The sequence below is a fragment of the Carassius gibelio genome, chromosome A25 (assembly GCF_023724105.1).
Source record: "Carassius gibelio isolate Cgi1373 ecotype wild population from Czech Republic chromosome A25, carGib1.2-hapl.c, whole genome shotgun sequence".
Lineage (NCBI taxonomy): Eukaryota > Metazoa > Chordata > Actinopteri > Cypriniformes > Cyprinidae > Carassius > Carassius gibelio.
This window is the reverse complement of record NC_068395.1, coordinates 15041361-15069053: the sequence shown is the minus strand read 5'-3', so window position 1 is coordinate 15069053 and position 27693 is coordinate 15041361. Positions and strand designations below refer to the sequence as shown.

Below are 27693 nucleotides of genomic sequence, written 5' to 3'. Positions count from 1 at the left end.
AAAATACACAGGAGAGTTTACATGTGAGATCTTTCAGAGATGACAAGGGCCATAAATCAATCTGATTAGCCTTCTCTAAAAACACACATGACATGGCCTTAGAAAATATTTAATTATTTATTTAATAAAATTCACAGTTTTACAGATTCGATTTGGAAGACTTGTGGCCTTAGCTACACTGTGTTTTCAAACTTATATCCTACATCAACAATTTTAAAAATACATTTAAAAAATATGTTTTTAATATTTTTATTTTTATGTTTGAGCTTATATATCTCTATTATCATAACAGTCTGAGTGATTCTGATTCCTGAACAGTAAACTTTAAAGTGTCAGCTTTGTGAACAAAGGTTGATTGTGTATCTAGTCAGAAAGAATCATGAGCAGAAACCTTTTTATTTTGGGTATGTCATTTCTGTCTCCATACCAAAAAAGGGGGGTTACTAGTAAGGGGTTAAAAGGGAAAGATTAATCAGTTTAACAACATACGGTCAGACTAAATCAAACACATTTAGTAGCAATGCAGTTGGCAATACATCAAGCGGGCTTGAGGATGGTTTCACTTTACTCAATAAACCCTTAATATCCTCACAGAAGAGCTGAAGGCCACTATCAGAGCAACCTGGGATCTCATAACACCTGAGCAGTGCCACAGACTGATCGACTCCATGCCACGCCGCATTGCTGCAGTAATTCAGACAAAAGGAGCCACAACTAAGTATTGAATGCTGTACTTGCTCATACTTTTCCTTTTTATACTTTTTAGTTGGCCAAGATTTCTAAAAATCCATTCTTTGTATTGGTCTTAATTTATATTCTAATTTTCTGAGATACTGAATTTGGGATTTTCCTTAGTTGTCAGTTGTAATCATCAAAAATTAAAGAAATAAACATTTGAAAATATAGCAGTCTGTGTGTAATGAATTAATATAATATACAAGTTTCACTTTTTGAATGGAATTAATGAAATAAATTAACTTTTTGATAATATTCTAATTATATGACCAGAACCTGTACCCTGGCTAGAGCCGACTTGCCACCACCCTTCTCCTCACTCTCGGCTTGGGATACAGGGAGAACTTTGGGTTTGGGCTAAATTCCAAGCTCGGAGCCCTCGATCCCCTTGGACAACACAACAAATACGATAATTATATATTTTTTACTCGATTCAATCATTTGTAAGTGTGAACCCATGAAAGCCAGCTGCCACAGGTAATTGGACAATATAAATGTTAAAATGCTTTGTGAAATTCTTTTAAATATTAATACTCAAAAATGTAGGACTCCTAAAATTAGGACTGACACGCCCATTATTTTTAAGAGTTTATCTTAAATAGGCAATTTAGGAACTATTAAGATGTTTTGTGAATACGGCCCCAGAATATCAGTATTTTAATAGAGATATTTACAATTATATCAAATGTGAACAAATTAGAAGCATTTTCTTGACCAGCCGCAGCAGCAGCACATCGCAAAATTATTTATTTACCTCCAACTCTTGCAAGAACACAAAGCTTTGCTCTTGCTCTCTGCATCTCCCCAATCAATTCCTCCTTGAAAATTGCTCTAAAGGAAGTATAAACACTCAAAGCTAGAGAGACTATCACTTAATTTTCATAATGTTTTTTTCTTTTTATATTTTTCACAAATCAGCGCACAGACTATTTGGTCTCACGTGAAAACTCCGGTCACACAGTCGTGATCTTGTTATTTCCTTGTCACTTCTCATGTGTTTTGTTGTGAAACATAGTTTGCGGACAGGACAGAGTTGCCGGCGATTGTTCCTCTTCAAAAGTCAATATATAACCCCCTGTCCACATGCAGACTAAACCGTGTCTGAACGATACCCCAGATAGTCATGCAGTCTCTCTGATCTGCACTTGAGACACTGGTCTTGGCCTATCCAAAAGACATCACTGAACACTTGCTGGATCATCTTCAGTTTGCCTACAGAGCAAACAGGTCTGCTGACGATGCAGTCAACATGGGACTGCATTATGTTCTGCAATATCTTGATAGAACTGGGAACTACACAAGGATTTTATTTGTGGACTTTAGTTTGGACTTCAATAACAACATGCCTGACCTTCTCTCAGCCAAACTAACCCAGTTCTCTGGGCCCACCCCAACCTGTCAGTTCACTTTGCTTATAAAACACAGGGCAGGAGCACACAAACATTTTTAATTATGAAAAAATAAAAGATTACCTATTGCTTGCGCATGAGCAGCTCCATTTCATCTCCGGAGATGCACTAATTCCTTGCTCTTTCAAATTCCACCGTGTAAATATCAAATCTGCCATGACACGAGTGCAACTGCCCATTTAATGGGAATGAGAATGAGAGATGACAATCTGATTGGTTTATCATTTCAGATTACACCCCAAAACACCCGTTAATCATTAAGAGAATAGGGACAACACATTCAGACTATGCGTCTGGGCACTCTGACCGTTTCCCGTTAATAAACTAGCAAAAGTGGATTCGGACATGCCCTGAGTGCACCTGCACCGTGCGGTTTAGACCATGCGCTTAGATTGTTAAAATAGAGCAAAATAGGAATAATTTATCTTCTGTCATGATATTGTGTTATTAGTTTTTTTTTTTTTTTTTTGATCTGATCAGTGTTGTGTGTGACTATGTTTATATGAGCAGCTGCAGTATCTCTCAGCTGTATCAGTACAGTCACTGTGACTCTGACTGACGGAGGTTTTTGTACGACTCTTTATCACTGTGTGATCACAGCTTTACTGTTGATCCAGTGGTAACTCAGACAGTAATAATCTCCTGTATCTTCAGTCTGGACTCCACTGATGGTCAGAGTGAAATCACTGTTAGATCCACTGCCACTGAATCTAGATGGGGTTCCAGTGTTACGGGTTGTTGCATAATATATGAGGAGTTTAGGAGCTTCTCCAGGTTTCTGTAAATACCAGGCTAAATAATTATTAGCATACACTGAACTGCTGGTTTTACAGTTAATTCTGACTTCTTGTCCTGGTTGAGCTGCTGTTATTGAGGGACTCTGAGTTACAGTGATCTGTCCTCTACTCTCTGAAAGAAAGAACAAAAATAACATTAAGAAACAACTGTAAATGAATAATATTTTCACAAATAATCATAATTAAAACTGTATTACACAAACCTTGAGCAAACAGTGTGAGAGTCCAGATGAGGATGATGATGTTGTTCATTGTTGTTGTTGTGTCTTGTGTGATGATGAAGATTGTGTTCTGTTCTGCTCTCAGTCATGAAGTGTTAAACTCACAGCACTATAAACTCTCTCAGAGCACTGAAGCATGTGCTGATGATGCAAAGAAGTGGGCAGGATTCACAACAGATCGAGCTGCTACAAGACTGATATACTAGACTAGAGTTACAGAATATATTACTCTATAAATTCTATTAGATGAATCAACACCACTATAAGAAGAGAGTGAATTGTGAGTTTGTTCATAAAGTATCAGGACTGACTGTAAATCTCTAATCAGAGTTCATGGTGTCACTCTGTCTGTCATCAATCCTCGAGTGAGCCTGAAATTGTAAAATGGACAGAAAACATTCTGTTAAAAATGATGACAGACGGAAACTTTAGTTTTAACTGGAGACTCCCTACAAGCCCAGACACCTTTTTCTTTTCTTTTCTTTTCTTTTCTTTTCTTTTCTTCCTTTTTTTTATAAAAACGTAACATGAACAAATGAGTCTTGATTCTTTTGTCTGAAGCTGCAGGTTTCTCTGTGAATCATGATTGAGCTTCATATGAACAACAGAAGAATCATTCAGAGAAACTCCATGACATCATCCGTGATGAAAGAGGTCAAAGGTCACCTCAGAGGTAATCAAATATATTTCTTTAAAATAAAATGATGCAAGCAGATGACATGATAATGAGTGAGAAATGTAAGATATTAATTCAAACTGAATCATGTATTGTAAATTGTAATTTGCATTACTGTAATAAAAACTTCCACTGATTATGAAAAGATTCTCATTGTTTATCAAGCAATAACAAATATTTAGAAAATATTGTGTCTTTGTTCTTACTTCATGGAAAGTATTTTGTCAAACTAAATGTCTGAGTGTTGTCAGTAGCTGAGGTGTTTCTGCTCTCAGTGTGTTGAAGTGTTGTTTCTCTCTCTCTGCTGGAGTTTGTGTTCACTCGAGTGGAATAGAGGTTTTTGTTCGAGTGTTTCATTCGATTGTTTCACTGTGGTGCACATTCGGTGGAGGAACTAAACTGGTGCTCGGTAAGTCTGGCTCTTTTAACTGTCTTGTACAAAATTGTTGAAATGTTGTTTAAATGATTTTAATGTTTAATAATTATTTTATTGTCACCTTGAAAGCTTCAAAATAACTTTATATATACTCAGCAAACAATTATTGTCCAAACACATTACTATAATGTCTCACTTTAAGTTTTATAATTTTTATCATTAAGTTTGACAAAATGCTGTTAATTTATTTTCATGCGTTTTTACACTGATCATATAAAGTTCCTTTTTCTTTGTAGATATTATACATGAAAAAAAGAGAATTGTCATCAGAATGCAAATATAGTTTTTGTAGTTCAAGTATTTTGAATCTCTTTTGCTCATATTGTGCATTAAAAAACATACAAAATACAAAATATATGAATGTTTAGAATTGTTTTTGAAATATTATGAAATAATTTGCATTTGCATTGTAATAGTTTGAAAAGTGTAAAAAAAAAGTAAAAACAAAAGTCTGTAAGAACATTTTAAGTTCAAGTAAGATATAATGTAAGAACTTTATGACAATATATTAAATTATACTGAAATTATACCAATCAGTGTCATGGTACATTTGGTCTCATTTTATGATGTTTCGTTTATATAGTATAATATGTATATAGTGATTGTGTAGTTTGCATATTGTGTATATATCAGCTGTATTGATGTTGAATAAGATGAATGATTAGATTGTTGTGATTTTTACTGCATCTCACACGTCTGCTGCTGAAAGGCATGTTGAAATGATGTGAATGCTGCAGGGCAGAAGAGTGCTGGAGCTGCAGTGTGTTTTCTCTGTGTTTGTGAATGTGTTGTGTTTGTCTCCTGCAGCTGGTCCCACAGTGAAGCCCTCAGTGTCTCTGCTGCCGCCCTCTTCTCTGCAGATCTCTGGAGACTCAGCCACACTGCTCTGTCTGCTCAGCTCTTACTCTCCACAGGGGGCGCTGGTGAGCTGGACACTGGACGGCTCAGAGGTCACCGAGGGGGTTGTGACCAGCGCAGAGAGCGAGCAGGACGGCCGCTACAGCCGCAGTAGTGTCTTGACCCTCAGCAAAGCACGCTGGGAAGAGGGAGAGCTGTACGTCTGCAGAGTAACAAATGATGGAGCTCCTCATGAGGCCTCGTTCCACAAGAGTCGCTGTTAGTCGCTCGCAGTGCTGATGTTTCTCCAGTGAGCGCTGCTCTCTCCTGAAGATGAGTGTATCTGAGTGTCCTGTGTCAGGCATGATTCACATGAGTCTAGTGCTGCAGCTGTAGTCATTTAAAACTCAATACTGAAAGAGAGCTCTAGTGTCAAAGCACTGGCTGATCTTTCAATCTGCTGTGTTTGCTGCAACATTCAATAAAGCTTCTCAACAAACTCCATTTGTGTCTGACAACATCATTCAACTAACAGATGAAGATGCATGTAGTGTTTGTCCAGGTGTTTTTCAGAAGCTTGATCAGTAGCAGTAAATCTAGTCAAAGAAAGCTCTTGGGGTTTGAACATGGTCTCTGGAGACAGAGCTGCTCTATTCTGAGAGGATCACAATCACTCCACACTCACAATGTAAATGAGATTTTCAGTCCACACTCCCAGTGTCTCTGTTTGATTGGTTACATGATCTCAACTGAAACAGACCAGTTTCACTTCTGCTGTAGTCAAGCAGCACACAGACAAACTTACCATCACATTTGTAGGAGAGGGTGAAAACATGTATGAAAATTAATAATAATAAAAAAAAAATCCATAATCATAAATCAAGAATCAGTAATTCTGGCACTAATTGTGTAAGAATGTAAATCTTTCTGTGCGTCAAATAGAAAGCATCACGTCCAGACAGCAGAAGTGACTGAATGCAGTGTGTTCAGTTTGATTGATAACACTTTCTCATTCTGTCCATAAATGCAAGATTAATGTTGATTGTAATGATAATGTGATATTAGTGTTTGTGTTGATCAGTGTTGTGTGTGATTGTGTTTATGAGCAGCTGCAGTATCTCTCAGCTGTATCAGTGCAGTCACTGTGACTCTGACTGACGGAGGTCTGGACTCCACTGATGGTCAGAGTGAAATCACTTCTGGATCCACTGCCACTGAATCTAGATGGGGTTCCAGTGTAACGGGTTGTTGCAGCATATATGAGGAGTTTAGGAGCTTCTCCAGGTTTTTACTGATACCAGGCCATACAAGTATGTGAACCTGAACAAGCATCTTTGACTGCTGAGTTTGTTTTACAGTGACTGATTCACTGATCTGAACTGTTTTAAAAGAGTCTGATTCACAGTCACCTGCCAACTGAAACCTAGAAACAGAGTTAGAAAGAACAGGAGATATGTGTGATATTCTTTGCTGATAATATTATAATATTTTACTTTAACATTTTCATGAAAACCTTACCTTGTACAAAGGGATGTAGTGGAGGCTAAACGCACGTAAACTTTGTTTATGCACCTCCCAAAATTCGGAAATAGCGTTTACCCACCTCCAAAGTAAATTAAGCTTATGTGGTTTTAGTCTCAAATTGTTCATTATTAGTTTCATAGGTTAAACCTAAGATGAAGTCTTTCATATTGCGCTGCAACTGTCATTGTTGACAAATTGCTTGCGGTGTTGCCAGTAGTAGTGGGAAGTTCGGATAATTTTACTGACTCGGATCTTTGAGTCTCGTTCAGCAAAATGAACAAGTCTTTTCTCTTTCCATCTCTATGGGACTAACAGGAAGAAAAAAAAGACTCCGACCTCACCTGTCGATTCAGAACCCATATGTTGTGTAATGCGCATGTGCAGTCAACACAAAATTAACTAATCACTCTCTGAGACAACCAGTGGTGTCAAAAGTACTGGCATTCATTACTCAAGTAGAAGTATACATACTAGGGTTTAAAAAGACTTTTGTAGAAGTTGAAGTATCAACTCAAGATTTTTACTCAAGTTAAAGTGTAAAAGTACTGGTTTAAAAAACTACTTAAAGTATAAAAGTAAAAGTAATGTAAGGGGAAAAAAATGCCATTAAGAACAAAAGCTTAGGCCGCACCACAGGGGCCTATTGTTCACTACCCCACCGCCTCAAAAAACATTTTTCTAAAGGCCATAGGCCATAATGACTATAATGTTATATTAAAATGTTCATGTTGAAAAATTTGGGATGCACTAGGCTTCCTGTTTCAGCCGCATATATGAAAATACAAAAATGGTGTGCACATCCCAAACATCCAATTAGGACGCAGGTGCGAGACAACTAAATGATATAGACAAATAAAGAAGTGAAGTCTGAACACTGAAAACTACTGCTCCAGAGGAATTTAATCAAGCAACGTTTCGACCTTCAGGTCTTCCTCAGCCGCATATATGCCCATTTAAAATGAACGCACTTTAGTACAATGCAAATACATTAAAGGAATAGAGATATGATGACTAGTTGCAAATAAGTATTGTTATGGTGCAAAAAGTCAAACTTCAGAGGCTTGTCATCAATACCTTTTAATGGAATGTACATCCAAGATTACCTGCAGGAATCTGCGAGGGCAATGGACAAGAACATTGGTGCAGGCTTAGTAACAATTACACTTGTATGGTTGTCTATTTACAGTAAACATTATAGTGCTGTCAAAATGAATGATTAATCCAAGTGATTAATCAAAAACTAAAACTGAAAAAGAAATCATAATCCTGATACTTTCTTGATTGATACCTTCTTGTATTTGGTACATACGTCTGCTATGTCCAGTGTTTGGGGGGTAACGAGTTACAAAGTTGGTATAGCCTACTTATCACAACATTGTCAATCGCATCGTCAATCGAAAACGCTAATTTATTAAAAAGTCTCTCTACCGAACTACGTACAGTAGCTTAATTTGTGGAGGACGAAGAAAAAGCACTCATTTGGTAAATGAGCCAGTGAGAAATAATAAGTTTTAAGTAGGGTCCAGTGCCTTTTCAATACTTTTAAAACGGTACCGGTGTTACGGTTTAACTGGTTACCGTGTTATCTGGTGACCAACTTCCTGTTTAGGTCTCCGATGCAGATGTGCTGGAACGACGGCAGCAGATTCGCCGATTCTGAAAGCACAAACTGACGTGATATTAAGTGTCTAATAAACGCACACTTGCTCATTGCATGATTTTGATATTCTTGCAGAGATAATAAGTTATAGGTATGATCGCCCGTAGCGGCTGAAGTAAGTAGGATAAACAAAAAAATAAAATACAGTAAATCAGTGTTGGCACGGGTTTCGAACACGCGCTAAAATACGACGCGCTTGTATGCATCTGAATTGAAATCAACTAGACACAAAGCACAATTGACTACATAAAATTGTCATTACAGACTTACATGCAAAGACCATCAAAGTTTTTATTGAACCCAAATGGCCATTTCCGTTACAACCATTAAAGCTCGTGAAAATGTTCTGTGTTGTTTTTATTCAGGTTTTTCAGCAGCATTTAGACAATATAATAGATAATATTTCACATAATCTTTATTAAACAAATTAGATGATAAACAAGTTAACACAGGCACATTGTCTTTAAAGTGCAACATGCATTCTTCACAGATTAATATCACATGTGACCTATGGTTTCACTGGAACTGTGTTGGTCAGCCTCCTATTGAGGAAGATTTGATTTGTCCTGCTTGTGTTTAAGTGTCTGTGTGGTAACGCAGTGAAAAGTCCTCTAGAAGTGTTATATGAATTTGTTTGTTTACCTTTATACAAAACTGATTGTGTCAAAGCAGCTTTACAGTGTCAACAGGAAAATGGAGAACAACAGTCATTTTTCAGCTAAAGTCAGTTAATTGATTTAATGATGGCATCGTCAAACCAGTGAGCTTAATGATTGTGAACCATTGAAATGAACCACTTCTGTGTACACCGTCTTTTGTAGCATGATTGATTTGAGCATTAACATTTCTTTAATTATTTTTTTTTTCTTTGTATTTTTGACAAATGTCTAGTACACCAAGATAAATTCCTTGTACCTGTAAATCCATTGTATCTTACAATTAAAGGGATTGTGATGGTGAAAAATAACTTGTGGAGCATTGAAAGATTTTGGAAATTTGTAATTTACATATTTTGACATTGTGGCTGAGAGGTTGCATGGGAACAATGTCCCATCAGATATGGATCCATTTGTAAATCCTGATTTTTACTAGTAGTGTTTTTGACACTCTTTAAAAGTTGTCATTTAGTAACACTTTAAATTTTGTCTTGGATAGATGACAGATATATATCTTTTTTTTTTATATTGTAAAACAAGAAGTGTATGTGGGCAGCCTGCCACTGTAAGAATGTGTTTTGCCAATGAACCAATGGAACTAAGCTACTTAAACGTTGGGCTGTTGTTATGCATGTTTACATTAATGGGATTCGTCATTTTTGACGATGAGTAATTTTCAGATCGTATCAAATCATTTAGCAGCATTAGAAGCGCTTTGGCTGAAATTGTTAACTTAGAGCAACAGTAAAATTGGATTTTGGCTTGCAAACAGAGGTCACAAGTTAACACGGTCACAGTTCCTTGATTCAGCCCGTTTCAAGATGTGACGCCGAGAGTCCTGTGTTGAATCCAGAGATCTGGAGCAGCTAATGTAAAGTTCGGTGGCTCGGTGGTTCGTGAGTGTCGTCTCGCGGCGCGTCATCTTTTAGCGCGTGTTCGAAACCCGTGCCAGCACAGATTTACTTTATTTTATTTTTTGTTTATCCTACTTCAGCCGCTACGGGCGATCATACATATAACTTGTTATCTCTGCAAGAATATCAAAATCATACAAGGAGCAAGTCTGCGTTTATTAGACACTTAATATCACGTCAGTTTGTGCTTTCAGAATCGGCGAATCTGCCGCCGTCGTTCCAGCACATCTGCATCAGAGACCTAAACAGGAAGTTGGTCACCAGATAACACAGTAACCAGTTAAACCGTAACACCGGCTCCTAAACGGTGCCTGAACCGATACTTTAAAAAAAAGAACCACAAAAAAACTATGGATAACTTTAAAGAACATTACAAATATTTAAAATAAATCCATAGCTTGTTGTGCAAGTTGTGCTTCCCTTAATCTAAGGCTAATAAATGTATTTCACAATCTGGGTCATTATTTAATACAAAACCACACATAATGTTTCTACTGTATCTCTGCCACTCACTCTGATTTAGTTAAGATGAGTGCTGTCTGTCACTGTCTTAAATTAGTTCTGTGAATTACTGTATGGTCATTCCTTATAAAGTAGCAACAATGTCGTTTTTAAAATACAGTACTGTGCAAAAGTCTTATGGAAAAATTAGTATTTTCTCCCCAAAAAGGGTTTTAAGCCAGTTATTTATATCTTTTGCTGTAGTGTGTCAGTAGGAAATATCAATTTGCCATTAATTTTAATAATAATCTAGTGTGATTTTGAATGCACAAGCAGTCTGACAGCGGCAAAATGAATGTTTGGAAATGTAAACTGATATTTTATACTGACAAACTACAGCAAAATATATAAATAACTGTCCGAACACCATTCTTTTAAGTGAAAATACTAACGTGTCTAAGACTTTTGCACAGTAGTGTATGTATAAAGTACGTATGATTAAATTAAGTATATTTAAGTAAGTGTAATTAAAGGATGTGTTCGTTCATATGTGTTGTCACGACCGGCTCAAAGCCGTGACAAATGGGAAGGAGGACATAGTCAGGTTGGTATGTTGCAACAAAGATATTTATTAATATAAATAAAGAACATAAAATAAGAAATCAACAAACCAAAACACGATTCCTTCAAACAAACGAATGCTCCAAGCATCCAACAGAACCGAGTTAAACTAATCATAACCTCAAAATAGCCAAAGCAAAACCAAACAACCGGGAGTTCACACTCCACACCAAACAGAGCTGACACTATATAGGAAAGGAACAGGTGTACACAATTCCGTTGACGAGCCTTCCAACCACACCCACTGACCGGTCTTAGTGGAAGTAACGAGGGACTCGTCACACACCCCCCCTAAAAAAAAGGAACAAAGTAGTTTACACAAATCATAACTCCACAAAGCTTCAGTCCAAAAAAATAAAATAAGATTCAATCCAGATCGCAAAACTCCAGCAGTCTTATCTCTCCAACTCCTTCCAGCAACCTGGCGCCTAGGAAGCAATTTAAGAAAAGAATAGAGATAAAGACAAGGAAATAGGACAAATCCTATAATATTAGACTATATGAATACGCGATAAAGCATCAGCAGTTGTGTTCTCTGTGCCTTTAATATGGCGAATATCCAACAGGTATCCCTGTAAAACAAACACCACTTCATTAACCTTTGGTTAGGGTTCTGTAATGAATGAAGAAAAACTAATGGGTTATGATAAGTAAAAACCACCAGAGGTCCCACAGATGAACCCACATAACTTCAAAGCGTTGCAAAGCCCAAATGAGAGCCAGTGCTTCCTTCTCAATCACAGAATAAGTTGGTAAGCACTAAACTTTCTAAAAAAAAAGAATCCAACTGGGTGATCAATGCCATCTTCAGAAAGCTTTAGCAACATCTTTTGCTTTTAAAGACGGACACTCATTCTTCCAGTGACCAAACGCACGGCAATAATTACACTGGTTTTCACTGTCTTTCTCTCCAACAGAGAAACTACGTAGTCGATCAGATGAAGCACGCACAATTTTAGAAGACCTGCTAGGATCATAAGATTCTTTCTTTACACTTTCTCCAAAAGAGGTTTTATGAATCAGAAAAAAAAAATCATCAGCCATAATGGCTGCCTCATATACAGTGTCGGCTTTTCTCACTAATATATGTTGCTACTCTTTGTGAAACAGAGTTTTTAAACTGTTCAAGCAACATCAAGTCCTTCAAATCATCTAACGTCTTCACGTCAGAAGCTGTACACCAGTGAGTGAAATATGTACAAACTCAACATGCGTTTGACTTTTTTTTTTCTTCAGGACCTAAATGTTTGCCTATAGGCCTCTGGAACCAATTCATATGCCCTCAACACTGCATTCTTAACGTCAAATAATCATTAGCATCTTCTACACCAAGAGATGCATTCGCTTCTTGAGCTTTTCCTGTAAAAACAGACTGCAACATAAGTGTACGTTCCTCATCAGGCCACTTTCTTGCATCTGCCACACGCTCAAACAACAAAAGGAAGCGTTCGACATCTTTCTCGTCAAACCTAGGGATCAATCTCATATTAGTCACTACATCAAATTTACACAAAGTCAAGTCACGGTCTACACCTCCCATTACCCCAAGTTTTCCTCCTCGCAATAAGTTTGTCAGGGGGACCACCAATGTAGAAAAATTCCTACAAAAACAACGATAAAACCCTACCATTCCAAGAAACCGCGTTCAACAAACTTTCAAATGGAGCACTAATAAACTCCCCAATTTTTGAGGCCATGGTCAAACAACAAATTGGCTACTTAATTTTTCCAAACATATTTGAGGGCTAGAATTTGGATAAGCAATTCCCTCTAACTAAACTTCAAAACTACATAAACTCATCCCTAATCTTCATACAGTTACTTGCAGTGGGTTCTTATACACCATAAACCAGTGTTTGCAATAGCAACCGATTAACGAGTCACTACCACAAAACACGGATGTGTTCCCGAGACAACTGCTCTGACTGCTTTCACCGTACAAAAAAAATAAACTAAAATAAAAAAGATCAGAGTATCCCGTTAAGGATACCCCGCTAAGCCTAACCAGGGAAAAGCAAATCCAAAAATAAACTTCCCCTCTAAATATATACAAAGAGTAGCCAATACTTACCAAACCTGAACTCCCGCAAATCAACAAAACAAACAAACCAACCAACCACTGTATCCTCCAGAGTTTGTAGAACCAAATGTTAAACATTACCAAAAGAGCAAACAGAAATATTAATTTAACAAATCAATCAACAAATTAAACTGAGTCATATTTTTACCAAACAAATCACTTAAATTTAAGGACGAGCCCCCACATTTGTCACGACCGGCTCAAAGCCGTGACAAATGGGAAGGAGGACATAGTCAGGTTGGTATGTTGCAACAAAGATATTTATTAATATAAATAAAGAACATAAAACAAGAAATCAACAAACCAAAACACAATTCCTTCAAACAAACGAATGCTCCAAGCATCCAACAGAACCGAGTTAAACTAATCATAACCTCAAAATAGCCAAAGCAAAACCAAACAACCGGGAGTTCACACTCCACACCAAACAGAGCTGACACTATATAGGAAAGGAACAGGTGTACACAATTCCGTTGACGAGCCTTCCAACCACACCCACTGACCGGTCTTAGTGGAAGTAACGAGGGACTCGTCACAGTGTTAAGGGTTAGATTTTCGCTGGAGAAAACGGCTGTGGTGTGATGAGCGAAAACTTTACAGATGAGAAACCGACTGCTACCTCGTGACCTTTTGTAAACTGTATTTATGACAAAGAACTGCACAGATATTCTAACAATCTATCGATAAACACATACCTTGTGTCCTCTGTTTGTTTAAGTGCGCATGCGCTGCTCCGTTCGCGGTCTTCGCCTCTGTGGATTGAAGAGCGCGCTGAAAGACGGAAGGAGACCGGTCTGACGCTGGTTTCATGTGAAATTTAAGCGGACTGACTCTGAGGCGATCGGATACCGGTTCCATACCCAACCCTACTTTTAAGAAATATATTTTTTGATAAACGAACCCAAAAACTGTCTATGTCCTGGCTGGACTGTGATGTGATTTGTGTCACGTGCAGGTGCGATGGATCGCGTACAGACCAATAGGGTGTCGGAATGGTATATGTTTATACTTCTCATCCAACCACAATCAAATTCACTACATCCGGATGGCGCGATTTATCTGGATAGGTTTTTTTTTTTTTTTTTTTTTTTTTAAAGATGACAAGCCGGAATGAAAACAAGCCGAAAATTAAATAGCAGTAACGAAGCTATTTTTAAAATGTAAGGAGTAGAAAGTACAGATACTTGCCTGAAAATGTAAGGAGTAGAAGTAAAAAGTCGGCTGAAAAATAATCACTCAAGTAAAGTATAGATACCCCAAATTTCTACTTAAGTACAGTAACAAAGTATTTGTACTTCGTTACTTGCAACCTGGTCTCACAGAATTCCGTGAAATGTCCACGGGTCCTTAACTCAAAATCCGTGAAGCCATCACGGAATTGCCCCAAATTCCGTGACCCGGCCACGGATATTTCTCCAACGCAAGTCAATGACACTGACCTCCCGTGATCCACACACGGATACCCGTTTCAATGAAGGAGTACAGAACTCGCTGAACGGACGTGCTTTCTCATTTGGAAACGCAACATTTGACGTATTTGTTTCTTTTCCAATATCAAATGCCATAATGACATTAACCAGACAGCTGTTGTAGTTATTGCATTGTCCTGTCATCATAAAAATTAGGTTTGTTTCAGTTACAAAAGTCCCGTGATGGCACGGACCTCCACAACCTGACCTCACTCACTTGTTTAGGAACTTACAAGCTTTTCGTCGACACTGTTGCAATGGAATGTAATTAACTTGGCATTTTTTCTCGTCCTGTCATCATAAAATCCAGTTTGATGGCGTTTTACACACATTTTGGCTATAGTCAGAACTAAAATCTGTGATAGGAGCACGGAGTGAGTCTGTGCTTAGATCACGGATAACTCTAACGCAAGTCAATGACACTCATCTTCCGTGGTCCGTACACGGATCGTTTCAGTGATGGAGTACAGACCTCACTCAATGGACGTGCTATCTCATCTGGAAACGCAACATTTGAAGTATTTATTTTTTTCAACACCAAATACCATGACCAACAGGCACGTGCACAGGTAGGGCTCAACCTGTGCAGAGCACATGCCCTTTTTGCCCTTACACTCCGAAGTGCCCTTTTTTTGGTGGTGTTTTTTTTTATTTATTTTTTTTTATCAATGCTATTGGTAACCCTTTACGTCTGTCTGTCTGTTTTACCAAATGAAAGTTCTTAAAACGAGCTTGTGTAAATCTTATTCGATCCTCAAGCTGTCAGTAAGCTGATAACTCCGCCCCCTCTATATTCATTGAATCAACTGAAGTTCCACAGCAGCAGCACAGTAGACACCAGCTGAGCTGAACAAAGTTTTGCGAAGGGTAAATAAATATCTTGTTGTTTGAATAAGTACTACTAAACATTGTCTATAAAGGCTCATATTTTATTTATTTGATGTCTGACTGACTCACTGACTGAGACATGTGGGACGTCGCCTGAAAGAGAGGGCTAGCATTTGCCATCTAGTCATAGCCAATACATAGCCAACACAGCCTGTGCATACAGTTGCATTTCATCTTTTATAAAATGCTAATTTGGCCAAATGCATTTTACCACAGGAAAAACTGAGCGCTCCGTCTATATAGCTAAAAAAACTAGTTTGTAACCTGTAGATGAAAATGTAATGTGATGCCCGCAGCGGCAGGCGCCGTCGCCGTTTTAATGACGGACAGAAAAAAAAAATCACATTTGCACACATTCGCTGGTCAAAAATGATATATTGATAAGTAATACAACAACATATAATTTGTTTTTACCATCGGGAAATCATAACAGGTGCGCCCCCGCGCTGTTTCGTACTGGAACTTACACAGCGACGAGTGATCCTCGTCACCTAGATAACATATTTCTAAGAAATTTATTCTTTGATTTATGATTGCTGATACACTTAATTTATTAACATTTAGGCTAATCATGTTATGGTATACTCTCTGTATACTCTCTGTATAAAATGTTGTAAAACATGGTTTTACTACAGTAATGTAGTAGTAACTAAAAAAAAAATTTGAGAAGATCACTGAAATCTTTATATTTTATCATACAGAATGTAATTCATGATTCATTCCAAGTCTTCATTTGTTTGATCCAAAATACAGCAAAATCAGTAATATTGTGTAATATTTTTACAATTTTAAATAACTGTTTTCTATTTGAATATTTTAAAATGTAATTTATTTTTGTGATCAAAGCTGAATTTTCAGCATCATTACATCAGTACTCTTCAGTGTCACGTGATCCTTCAGAAATGCTTTTCACTGCAACTGTACTTTTCACACTATTTTTATTTATTTTTTCATTGCTGGCTTATTTTAGGGAAAGTTTAGTGAATAAGAGACCTTCAAGAGACCAACATCCCTGGTCCACCACAGTATCAAATTTTTGCCAGATACATGGCTCACAGAAGGTTGCTGTTGTATTAGGTTTAAAGAAGCCCTTAAAACCCTGTTTATCTATATTATCTAATTATCTAATATTATTATTATGGTTGTTATTAATCGTGAATAAATCTAAAGCTTTTAAGACTATTATTTTGTGTTATTGAATTTGTCATGAAGATGTGACCATTTCTTCCTTTTATGCAGGCTTAATAAATAATCTTGATATAAAAAAAGGGGGGGGGGGGGGGTGCCCTTTTTCAGTTTCAGCACATGCCCCTCAAAAGGTCTGTGCACGGCCCTGATGACCAACCTGACTGTTATTGTAACTATTGCATTGTCCTGCCATCATACAGATTCACTTTGATTCTGTTAGCCTAACTAAAATCTGTGATACGAGCACGGAGTGAGTCTGTGCTGAGATCACGGATAACTCTAACGCAAGTCAATGACACTCATCTTCCGTGGTCCACACACGGAAACCCAGTCTCACGGCAGTTCGTGATTTTGTCACGTAATTTAATCTATTTATTCGTGGCAGGCACACGTTTATTTCCTTATTTTCATGATTGCAGCACGTTTTTTTAAACTAATGCATTTCAACTGGAGGCATCTTTCGTGCATCAGCACAATATTTTCTGATTAATTATTATTATTATTATTAAATTTTTCACAGGACAACAGAAGAAACTCACTGAAACTTGAAAAAAAATCGGAGCTTAACTTACTGTACAAAACTGAGCAACATACTGTATTGCTGGTGACAAAAACACATTAAAACTTTTTTAGCTGTAAAATGCGCAATGGTTCTTTTTTTTACTTTTCATTGATTTTTATTTTTTTCATAGGCCTAGATTTAATTTTTTTTTATTACAGAATTCAATATCAAGTCCTTGACACATAACTGTAACACATTTTCACATTAAGAAACAATTTAGTTTAAATAAAAAGAACAAAAAATATCTAAAAATAAATAAATTATTTATTAGCGATAGGCCTACAGATTTATTTTTTTTATTTATTTTTTTACTTTAGACTCTAAAGTTAAAAGTTTTTATTAAGGCTATTGTAAAGGCTTCTTAAAATGATGTCGCTGATGAGCCTCTGATCGCTGTCAGATTCTGTGATATGAATGTCCGCTAATGGGTTTAGAATGAGCCCCGCTCGGCCCGTGTTCTGGCTTACTGTAATATTTCACCTGTAATAAGACCGAAATAATATAATTAAAATAAAGAAACATGATAATATGATAACATCTAAATAAATGTTGATAGATTTAGCGTTATAGTTTTAAAAATATTAATAAACAGCAAATCAACACAGAAAGACCTAAATAATAATAATACATAATTAATAAACAGCGCCGCCCCTCCCACTACGCGCATCACGCGCTGTGCGTCAACCCCAAAGCGTCAAAAACTGAAGCGTGGTCAAGCGCCTCTAGCGTCACTGACATGAGATGTTTATCGCTTTGAAATCACGTTCAAGAAGTCTCATTCAGCACACATCGCGATACTTTCCATCAGTTTGCAAGAGCCGCAGGTTGGGTGAGTTATACAGTCTATGGTGAGTAGTAGTAAATATGCTCTTTTAATGCCTGTCCTAAAACGTATTCTGTCTTCTTTATTAATCAGATGAGCGCCTTATGTTTACTCTCTGTATTACATCGGTCATCCGAGGCTGTCTTTGAGTTTCATTGTGTTTAACTAAATGAACACAGCTGCTAACTGGTTAAACTCTATCGGTCACGTGACGTGACGTGACGTGCCACAGACCTGGGATCCGTTTTATATTAATTTCAGGTTCAAAGATGTAAGTTGTATTTGTAGTAAAATCATGGTAACCATGACACCTACAAAAGTAGGTAAAACCCAGTAAACAAGACATTTACCATGTTTTTTTTTTGTTTTGTTTTTTACCACAGTAACTGTAGCTTTACTGTAGTATAGTAATGGCACATTAATCACCAAATTAACTATAGTTGTACCACTGTAATGGTAGTGTTTTAATGTGCTTTTATATGACTTATTTCACAGTAATCACATTTACTGTACCATGCTTGTAATACCTTTTTAATGTAAAAAAAAAAAAAAAAAACATTTTTCCCATCTTGCAGTTCAATTCATATTTGTTTATATCTTAAATATTTTGCTCACAGATCACTATTAACATTCTGTATATAATTCTGTTTTATTTTCTTTCCCCTTGTATTAATTTTTTAGCTGAAAAGACGTAAAGTAAGCAGTCACCCCAGTGGTGTTTGTGGAGAGGTATTCCTTCAGAAATGGAGAAGACAGAAAGCTGCAGAGGCAGGTTGGTCTGTGATAGTTTGTCCCTTTTATCAAACATTCCTGTTGTTATCATTTGCACAGCATTTTGTTGTTTCTTAAACTGTTGTACGGTCCAAATACCCACACTTGCCATCTTTGCACATTTCCTTTATTTGGCCCAAGTGAGCATGAAGATCACAATGTGTGTCGATCTTAACATGACAAAGTTCGTTTCAACTTTGTATTTTAAAAGAAACTTCTAAATGTCTTTTCAATAGTCCCTAATAATACATTTTAATGCGCTTTTCTAGAACCCAAAGCGCTAAAATAAGCGCCCTATTAACCCTATTAAAGATGACAATTTATTTTGTGGTGCTTCTAATTAAGTGATAAAAAGAAGTTACAAATGATGTACAAAATAAATATACTTTTCTGTGCACCAAGAAAACATGCAACACTTTGTTTTACTACTAAATTAGTCTCAATTTCTAATTATTATAATTAATATTTCACAAACATTGGAAAGTTGCGTGACCTCTTGTTAAACCCCTGCAAAAAGTCTCACATTAATTCCAAAACATGATGCATGATGGGATACACTAAGCGTTGTATAGTGCTCCGGAGCAGTATTGGAGAGGTTTAGTGTGAGTTAAGGACACTGTGCTTTGGCATTATTAAGACCGGGGACAGTCTCATAGTCACGTACACACACTCTCAAGTGAATAAGACCTCAAGTGTGGGTAACTGGAAAGGGGAAAAGTCTTTAAAATGATCCCTAAATACAGTCCCACATCAAAGTCTTAATAATTCACTAATGCTTTCATGGTCTAAAAAATAATGTATGTAAGTAATGTATAAGTTAAAGTATATAGTAATGTATAAGTTGCATGTAATGAAATACTATTTCCTTTCTTTCTGTCTTACAGGATTGTTTGCAGATAATGCTGTTCTTCTTTTTCAGAAGTTTTTGGGGAGCCAACCCTCACAAACCTTCCTAAAAACTAAAAGAGCTATTACTGAGTCTCAGCGACTCTTGCCACGATCAGCTCTTCCCAGGTACATTTGTTTACTCATCAAATGCTCTGGTCTGAATCTTACTTTAAATTAACTTAATTATATGTTTAATGAGAAATATTGCTCATTGCACACAGAGTAAGATTATCTTGTTTCACAGAAGAGAAGGAAGACCAAGGAAATGATTTGCTCAGGATGAGAAATGAAGATGGTCATCTTGTGCTCAAGCAAACAGAAGTCCTCTGGTATGTGTGTGTTGAAGCAATGCTGTGTTACAGGACTTTATGATGATCTGTCACAGGACTGGTCATGTCAGCCGTAATTATTCTTTCCAATGTTTTTATATTTATTTTATTTTATTTGATACAGCTATAATAATTATAGCATGTTAGCAAAGTTTGACTGGAACATTTTTAATCTAAAGTTTTAAAAAAAACACCACCTGTTATTCTTAAAAGCATACAAGTGTCATAAAAGTGGTTTAATTGATATAAACACCAATTTACATTATCTCACTGTTTTGTGAATGTTGTGTTATAAATTATGAATTAGTTGATTGGTTTGAGCAAAGCTTTACACTGCACAGACTAAAACACATTTGTGAGAGAAGTCATTAGCTCTGGAGAAAGACTCTAGAGGAAGAAAACACATTTACTGCAACAAAAGATGAATTCTAGAGTCTCTGAGAAGTACACATGCTAATGGAGTCTCATGAGCAAGTCCTTTGCCTCTGTAACTTTTTCTAAATTCTTGCATAATGAAATTGTTTATTGCAGTATTTTAACAATTTTACTTTGTACAGATGATCTCATCAACCAAATGAGGGGTTTTGACCAAGTGATGCTCTTGAAAGGACTGAAAGAAGAGGATGTGGTAAATAGTCTTCAGAGAAAAAGCTTCTCAAAAGATCTTAAAACAGCTTGAAGAATGGTAAGTGTACAGTACTACAAGGGTCATAGTTAGTCACCCTGCTAAAATCACACAGAACATAAGATGAGCTCTCTGTCCATTAAACAACTTCATCTGGATTGTTTGTTTCACTTTGACCAGGTCTGGGATCTTAGGACTGGGAGATCTCACTGGCACCCAGTTAACCTCCATAGAGAACATTTATCAGAAGCGCTGTCTGGGTAGGGCAAGAAACATCATCAAGGATGCCTCTCACCCTAACCATGGACTTTTCACCCTCCTTCCATCCGGCAGGCGTTAACAGGAGCCTACGCTCTCGAACTAGTAGACTCAGGAAGAGCTTCTTCCCCGAGGCTGTGACACTCCTGAACACCACACCACCAATCTATCCTGCACCTCCTCTTTTACTGCACTGGTCACAGTACTTTACATACATGTATTGCACTACTCATATTTTGCACAGACTGCACATGGTTAAATCCATTACACTATAAACTGTCTAAAGCTGTTACTGTACAAGCACAGTAAACTATTTCTACAATAAATATCATTGCACTACTATTATTTTGCATATAATAAATTGTTAAACTATACTTTTGCACACTCATTCAACTGTATTTATTACCACTGTTCTCAAGTTCCTGCTATTCATAATGTATATATAATCCTTCTTTGCTCTGTTCATAATGTACATACAATCCCTACATTACATTCATATTTATATTCTGTATATACTCTGATCAATATTGTATATAGCAACTCCACTGTAAATTCTGTATATCATAGCTTTACTTACTCTGCACTTTTATGTATATAAAACACTATATTCTTGCACTTCTGGTTAGATGCTAACTGCATTTCATTAGCTCTGTACTTGTACTCTGCATAATGACAATAAAGTTGAATCTAATCTAATCTAATCTTCTGGCTGAGAACAAGCTACACCACATCAGTGCTGGACATCAACCACAAACTGTTTCCAGACACGACAGAAGATCACGATGAAACCAGTTTAGATGTGTTGATAAGGAATCATTATTTTCTGAAACAGTATCACATGTCTTATATGTATCACATGATCTGTATCACAGTTGACTGGATGGGACTGTGACTTTTAAGGACATTTCATCACTCATCTGTGTGAACTGATTAATATATGAGGTTAATGTATTTTTGATTATGAATAATTATTTTCCTTGAATCTTATTTGTCTTGATGCTACTTTATCATCTTCATAGTCTATGCTTCAATAAAATTAATATGACGAATATTGTGTTCTGAAGATTCTTGTTAAATACATCATTTTACTAGGTAGGCTCATATGTGTTTATTTTAGACTTGGAAAAACTACATAATCATTATTGGGATTATTTTTTACTTAAGACATAAAAATATTTGATCAGATTAATGACATCTGGGACATCAGTACACCAGAAAGTTATTATTGTTTATATTTAGTAACAAATGCCAATTGTTTTGTGAAAGAAAGGGAGTTACGAGATTAATTATTTTGCATTACAAGATGGTGCCATGGGCTTTATAGTTACAAACACTTGAGGGATAACTGAGAATGTAGCAGGAATGATCAACGTTGATTTTGTACTGCATTAAAACCAAGAGCACACACATTACTGATGTCCAGCACATGAGGAGCAGGGGTGAGAGGACATTTTTACGCTGATTTCTGCTAATTAGTTATTAGTAATATATATATATATATATATATATATATATATATATATATATATATATATATATATATATATGAATGAATTTGTCCATGTGTAATAGTGAAGTATCACAATGTGTATACATTGTCCTTGATAATAGATAATGGCATGTTGTTGCAGGTTCATCCATTATATTTATTGATGTTTACTTCAAAAATCAAATAAATAATCTATTATTTTTATTATCAAAACATTTCTTTATAATTTTTCCATGTTTCATCAGATGGCCTCACAATGTCCTGTCAAAAGGTATAATAGCAATGATGTAAGAATTAGAAAACAGAGGACTGTGGAAACTGTCAGATATAAATGTGACTCAGCTCAGTTTGTTCTCCATGATGAGGAGAATACATATATGTAGGTTTTACTGTCCTTCTACCCCCAGGGGCCCAGTAGCACCCCCCGGAAGAGCCAAAAACTGTACATTTCAAATGGCTGTAAATCAGAGTCCAATTAACATATCAAAGCGAAAATCAGCATGATTACTACTTATGCTATGCTGATAAAATAATGTTGGGCACAGTTTTCAGAAATAAATGGAAAGGTGGCATAAAGGCATTTTACATATTGCATACTCTAAAATACTAAATTTCACCATGCCTCTCAAATATATCATAGTGGTTTACACAGTGAACATATTTATATGTCTAGTTTACCATTCAATATATTATTTATTTCATTTCGTTAATAAAACTTTTTAAACTACATTACCCATAAGCCTCCATCGTTCTATCTATGGAAAGGGAATACTAGGCGCTGTTTTTTGTAGTTCATTGAAGTTATTCTTAGGGTTAGTGTTAGGATCTCGGTAAAAAGGTGATTTTTCTCAACATAGAAACACCCAATGTTGACTTAATATATTTACTAATGTGATAATAGCAGCAAAACATACTTTTGTAACATGATCCGCTGTTTAATATGGGTTAAAAGATAATCCAACCACAGACAGTCCTGCGATGACAAGGGACATTCACAGCCAATTACATCAAAGCTGAGCAGCGTCATCACACTTCCTTAACCATTTATTGTCATTCATGAACGCTGTTTTCCGTTTTTCGGCTAAAGGGATAGATTGGTTAACAATAAATTAAATTTGCCACCTATCAGATAGTGTTATATTAACGTCTACACCTTCTTCCAACAATAATGCAAATACAGAAATTATTGTTATTCAGCTTGACAACAATTTGGCAATATCGATGTGTACATGTGTGTGTACAACACGTGATGTGAACTGCACAGTCACAGTTTTATCTTATCTAACCAATAGATTCATTTCATTCAATTTAAAAGATACATTTTTTCCTGACCAAAGACAAGAGCATTTACTAATAAAAAGTAAAGAGTGAAATTATTAAGTTATTAAATTATTTAAATTTGTTTCTGTGATTTGCCTTGCTTTACCAATTAATCTCTAGGAATAAAAACTGAAATAAAGCATAATGAACATACATAATTTTTTAAGAGTTTTCCAGTATTTATTGATATGTCAAACTCATTTAAAGACAAAGTGCGCATATTACTGCACTGTCACCAAGCTCGTTTTTAAATAATAAAACTATGAAGAAAAAAAAGGCAGTTATGTTGTAAACGTTAACATTTTTCAGTGTGCAAATTCTTTTATTAAAAAACAAAACATTATAATTATGGCATATATCTTTCAGAGAACACCGTAAAAATATACATTTTCTTAAAAGATTCTATTGACCAAAAAGTGATACAACACAATGTAAATGTTTCAAACTCACAAAAAAAACATCATGAAGACATGCATGTCAAGTGTGCAATATCATCTATAAAACTCAATCAGCAGAGCATCACGTAAACACTGATTGTCCGAACAATGGAAGAAAGATAAAGTGTTCAGGAAAACAAGCACCTGCTACATAAAAATGCAGAAATATAACTTAAACAATAACATCATTCACTTCATGACTGGAACTAGGGGATTGCTGTGCATGAATATGTCCTTTACTAAAACTCCTGATCAGAACTGATGCTTTTTTATGATAAAAGCACCAGAAGTAAAGTTTACTGTATGAAGCTTGACAAAGAGAACACAATGCTTTATCAATATGATAAATGCTATTTTTTAACTATTGTTGTCATCACTGGTTCTGTATACAGTACAGTATATGGGTTGCTGGAAGGTCACAATGTATTCATTATAAGGTTAATTAAAACAAAGTTACATCTTCTGCAGAAATCAAACCACTGCAAAGTCTTGAGTCACTGATCCAGGAACCATTTCTCTGTGTGTGAGTGTGTGGGGGGGGGGGGGGGGGGGGGAGTTAAAGAGGTGAATCCTTGTGCATGACGGAGAACTACAGTGTTATCTGGAAACAATCCTGTAAGACAGAAAGGATAGAAATATTATGTAATTAAATGCAACATTACTGTGTTTTTTTTAGACCATGAAAGCATAATCTGCAAAGATGCTGTATAATTACATGTTAAATGCATCCATTATTAAAAGCAAGTCATTAATAGCAATATCTAGTCATGGAGATCACGTATAGTGGGAACATGAACTGATGGGGCTTATTTAAAGTAATTTAATGAGAAGCCAATGAACAATATAAACTTTCTGACTGTGTGGGGCAACTGATTTTCCAATATTGTGATAGTGTCAGATGAGATTGTCCAGGGGCTTGTACAATATCATACAAGTGTTAAATTGAATTAGTGAATTATTAAGACTTTGATGTGGGACTGTATTTAGGGATCATTTTAAAGACTTTTCCCCTTTCCAGATACCCACACTTGAGGTCTTATTAGGGGTGCTCCGATCACGATCGGCCGATCGTTAATGCGCATTTCGTCAGTAAAGCCGGTTTTCTAATCAGCGGTTAATTCCATCAGGTGCGTGATTTCACATAGAGCAGCTGTTACTACACAGAGCCGTTGTTAATAGAGAAGATGCGCAAATCACGTTAATTTTCAGCGTTTATTGGCCCATCTTCTCAGTTAACAACGGCTCTGTGTAGTAACAGCTGCTCTATGTGAAATCACGCACCTGATGGAATTAACCGCTGATTAGAAAACCGGCTTTACTGAGGAGATACGCAAAACGATCGGCCGATCGTGATCGGAGCACCTCTAGGTCTTATTCACTTGAGAGTGTGTGTACGTGACTATGAGACTGTCCGCGGTCTTAATAATGCCAAAGCACAGTGTCCTTAACACACACTAAACCTCTCCAATACTGCTCCGGAGCGCTATACAACGCTTAGTGTATCCCATCATGCATCATGTTTTAGAATTAATGTGAGACTTTTTGCAGAGATCTCACAGGAGGTCACGCAACTTTCCAATGTTTGTGAAATATTAATTATAATAATTAGAAATTGAGAGTAATTTAGTAGTAAAACAAAGTGTTGCATGTTTTCTTGGTGCACAGAAAAGTATATTTATTTTGTACATCATTTGTAACTTCTTTTTATCACTTAATTAGAAGCACCACAAAATAAATTGTCATCTTTAATAGGGTTAATAGGGCGCTAATTTTAGCGCTTTGGGTTCTAGAAAAGCGCATTAAAATGTATTATTAGGGACTATTGAAAAGACATTTAGAAGTTTCTTTTAAAATACAAAGCTGAAAGGAACTTTGTCATGTTAAGATCGACACACATTGTGATCTTCATGCTCACTTGGGCCAAATAAAGGAAATGTGCAAAGATGGCAAGTGTGGGTATTTGGACCGTACAACAGTTTAAGAAACAACAAAATGCTGTGCAAATGATAACAACAGGAATGTTTGATAAAAGGGACAAACTATCACAGACCAACCTGCCTCTGCAGCTTTCTGTCTTCTCCATTTCTGAAGGAATACCTCTCCACAAACACCACTGGGGTGACTGCTTACTTTACGTCTTTTCAGCTAAAAAATTAATACAAGGGGAAAGAAAATAAAACAGAATTATATACAGAATGTTAATAGTGATCTGTGAGCAAAATATTTAAGATATAAACCAATATGAATTGAACTGCAAGATGGGAAAAATGTTTTTTTTTTTTTTTTAACATTAAAAAGGTATTACAAGCATGGTACAGTAAATGTGATTACTGTGAAATAAGTCATATAAAAGCACATTAAAACACTACCATTACAGTGGTACAACTATAGTTAATTTGGTGATTAATGTGCTATTACTATACTACAGTAAAACTACAGTTACTGTGGTAAAAAAAAAAAAAAAAAAAAAAAAAAAAACATGGTAAATGTCTTGTTTACTGGGTTTTACCTACTTTTGTAGGTGTCATGGTTAACATGATTTTACTACAAATACAACTTACATCTTTGAACCTGAAATGAATATAAAACGGATCCCAGGTATGTGGCACGTCACGTGACCTATGGAGTTTAACCAGTTAGCAGCTGTGCTCATTTAGTCAAACACAATGAAACTCAAAGACAGCCTCGGATGACCGATGTAATACAGAGAGTAAACATAAGGCGCTCATCTGATTAATAAAGAAGACAGAATACGTTTTATGACAGGCATTAAAAGAGCATATTTACTACTACTCACCATAGACTGTATAACTCACCCAACCTGCGGCTCTTGCAAACTGATGGAAAGTATCGCGATGTGTGCTGAATGAGACTTCTTGAACGTGATTTCAAAGCGATAAACATCTCATGTCAGTGACGCTAGAGGCGCTTGACCACGGTTCAGTTTTTGACGCTTTGGGGTTGACGCACAGCGCGTGATGCGCGTGGTGGGAGGGGCGGCGCTGTTTATTAATTATGTATTATTATTATTTAGGTCTTTCTCGGTTATTATTTAATCGGTTATCTCGGTTATTATTTACTAAATCTATCAACATTTATTTAGATGTTATCATGTATTCATTCATTTCTTTATTTTAATTATATTATTTTGGTCTTATTACAGGTGAAATATTACAGTAAGCCAGAACACGGGCCGAGCGGGGCTCATTCTAAACCCATTAGCGGACATTCATATCACAGAATCTGACAGCGATCAGAGGCTCATCAGCGACAGCATTTTTAAGAAGCCTTTACAATAGCCTTAATAAAAACTTTTAATAAATCTGTAGGCCTATAGCTAATAAATAATTTATTTATTTATTTTTATTTTATTTTTTTTGTTCTTTTTATTTAAACTAAATTGTTTCTTAATGTGAAAATGTGTTACAGTTATGTGTCAAGGACTTGATATTGAATTCTGTAATAAAAAAATAAAATAAAATCTAGGCCTATGAAAAAAATAAAAATCAATGAAAAAGTAAAAAAAGAACCATTGCGCATTTTACAGCTAAAAAAGTTTTAATGTGTTTTTGTCACCAGCAATACAGTATGTTGCTCAGTTTTGTACAGTAAGTTAAGCTCCGATTTTTGTTTCAAGTT

At 36.1% G+C, this 27693-nt stretch overlaps 2 long non-coding RNA genes and 2 gene segments (V, D, J or C); 2 read left to right on the top strand and 2 right to left on the bottom strand.

Moving 5' to 3' along the window:
* Positions 1-27693, top strand: part of LOC127947158 (immunoglobulin lambda constant 7-like) — a 142324-nt gene that overhangs the window by 44571 nt on the left and 70060 nt on the right.
* Positions 2649-27693, bottom strand: part of LOC127947185 (immunoglobulin kappa variable 3-15-like) — a 43267-nt gene continuing 18222 nt past the window's right edge. Inside the window, 1 exon segment of the V gene segment in view lies at positions 2649-3053. Within this exon segment, the coding sequence occupies positions 2728-3053 (326 nt within the window).
* On the top strand, positions 17471-21504 carry LOC127947209 (uncharacterized). Of its 3 annotated transcripts, none has more exons than XR_008151241.1 (6): positions 17471-17962; positions 18619-18709; positions 19593-19722; positions 19841-19925; positions 20483-20610; positions 20731-21504. It is a non-coding gene; the product is annotated as an uncharacterized LOC127947209 (long non-coding RNA). The 3 variants fall into 3 exon arrangements; XR_008151240.1 differs by having other exon boundaries at positions 17471-18208; XR_008151239.1 differs by having other exon boundaries at positions 17472-18709.
* On the bottom strand, positions 24577-27360 carry LOC127947212 (uncharacterized). Its single transcript, XR_008151245.1, has 3 exons — positions 26616-27360; positions 26109-26199; positions 24577-24667 (listed from the first exon to the last, which is right to left on the bottom strand). It is a non-coding gene; the product is annotated as an uncharacterized LOC127947212 (long non-coding RNA).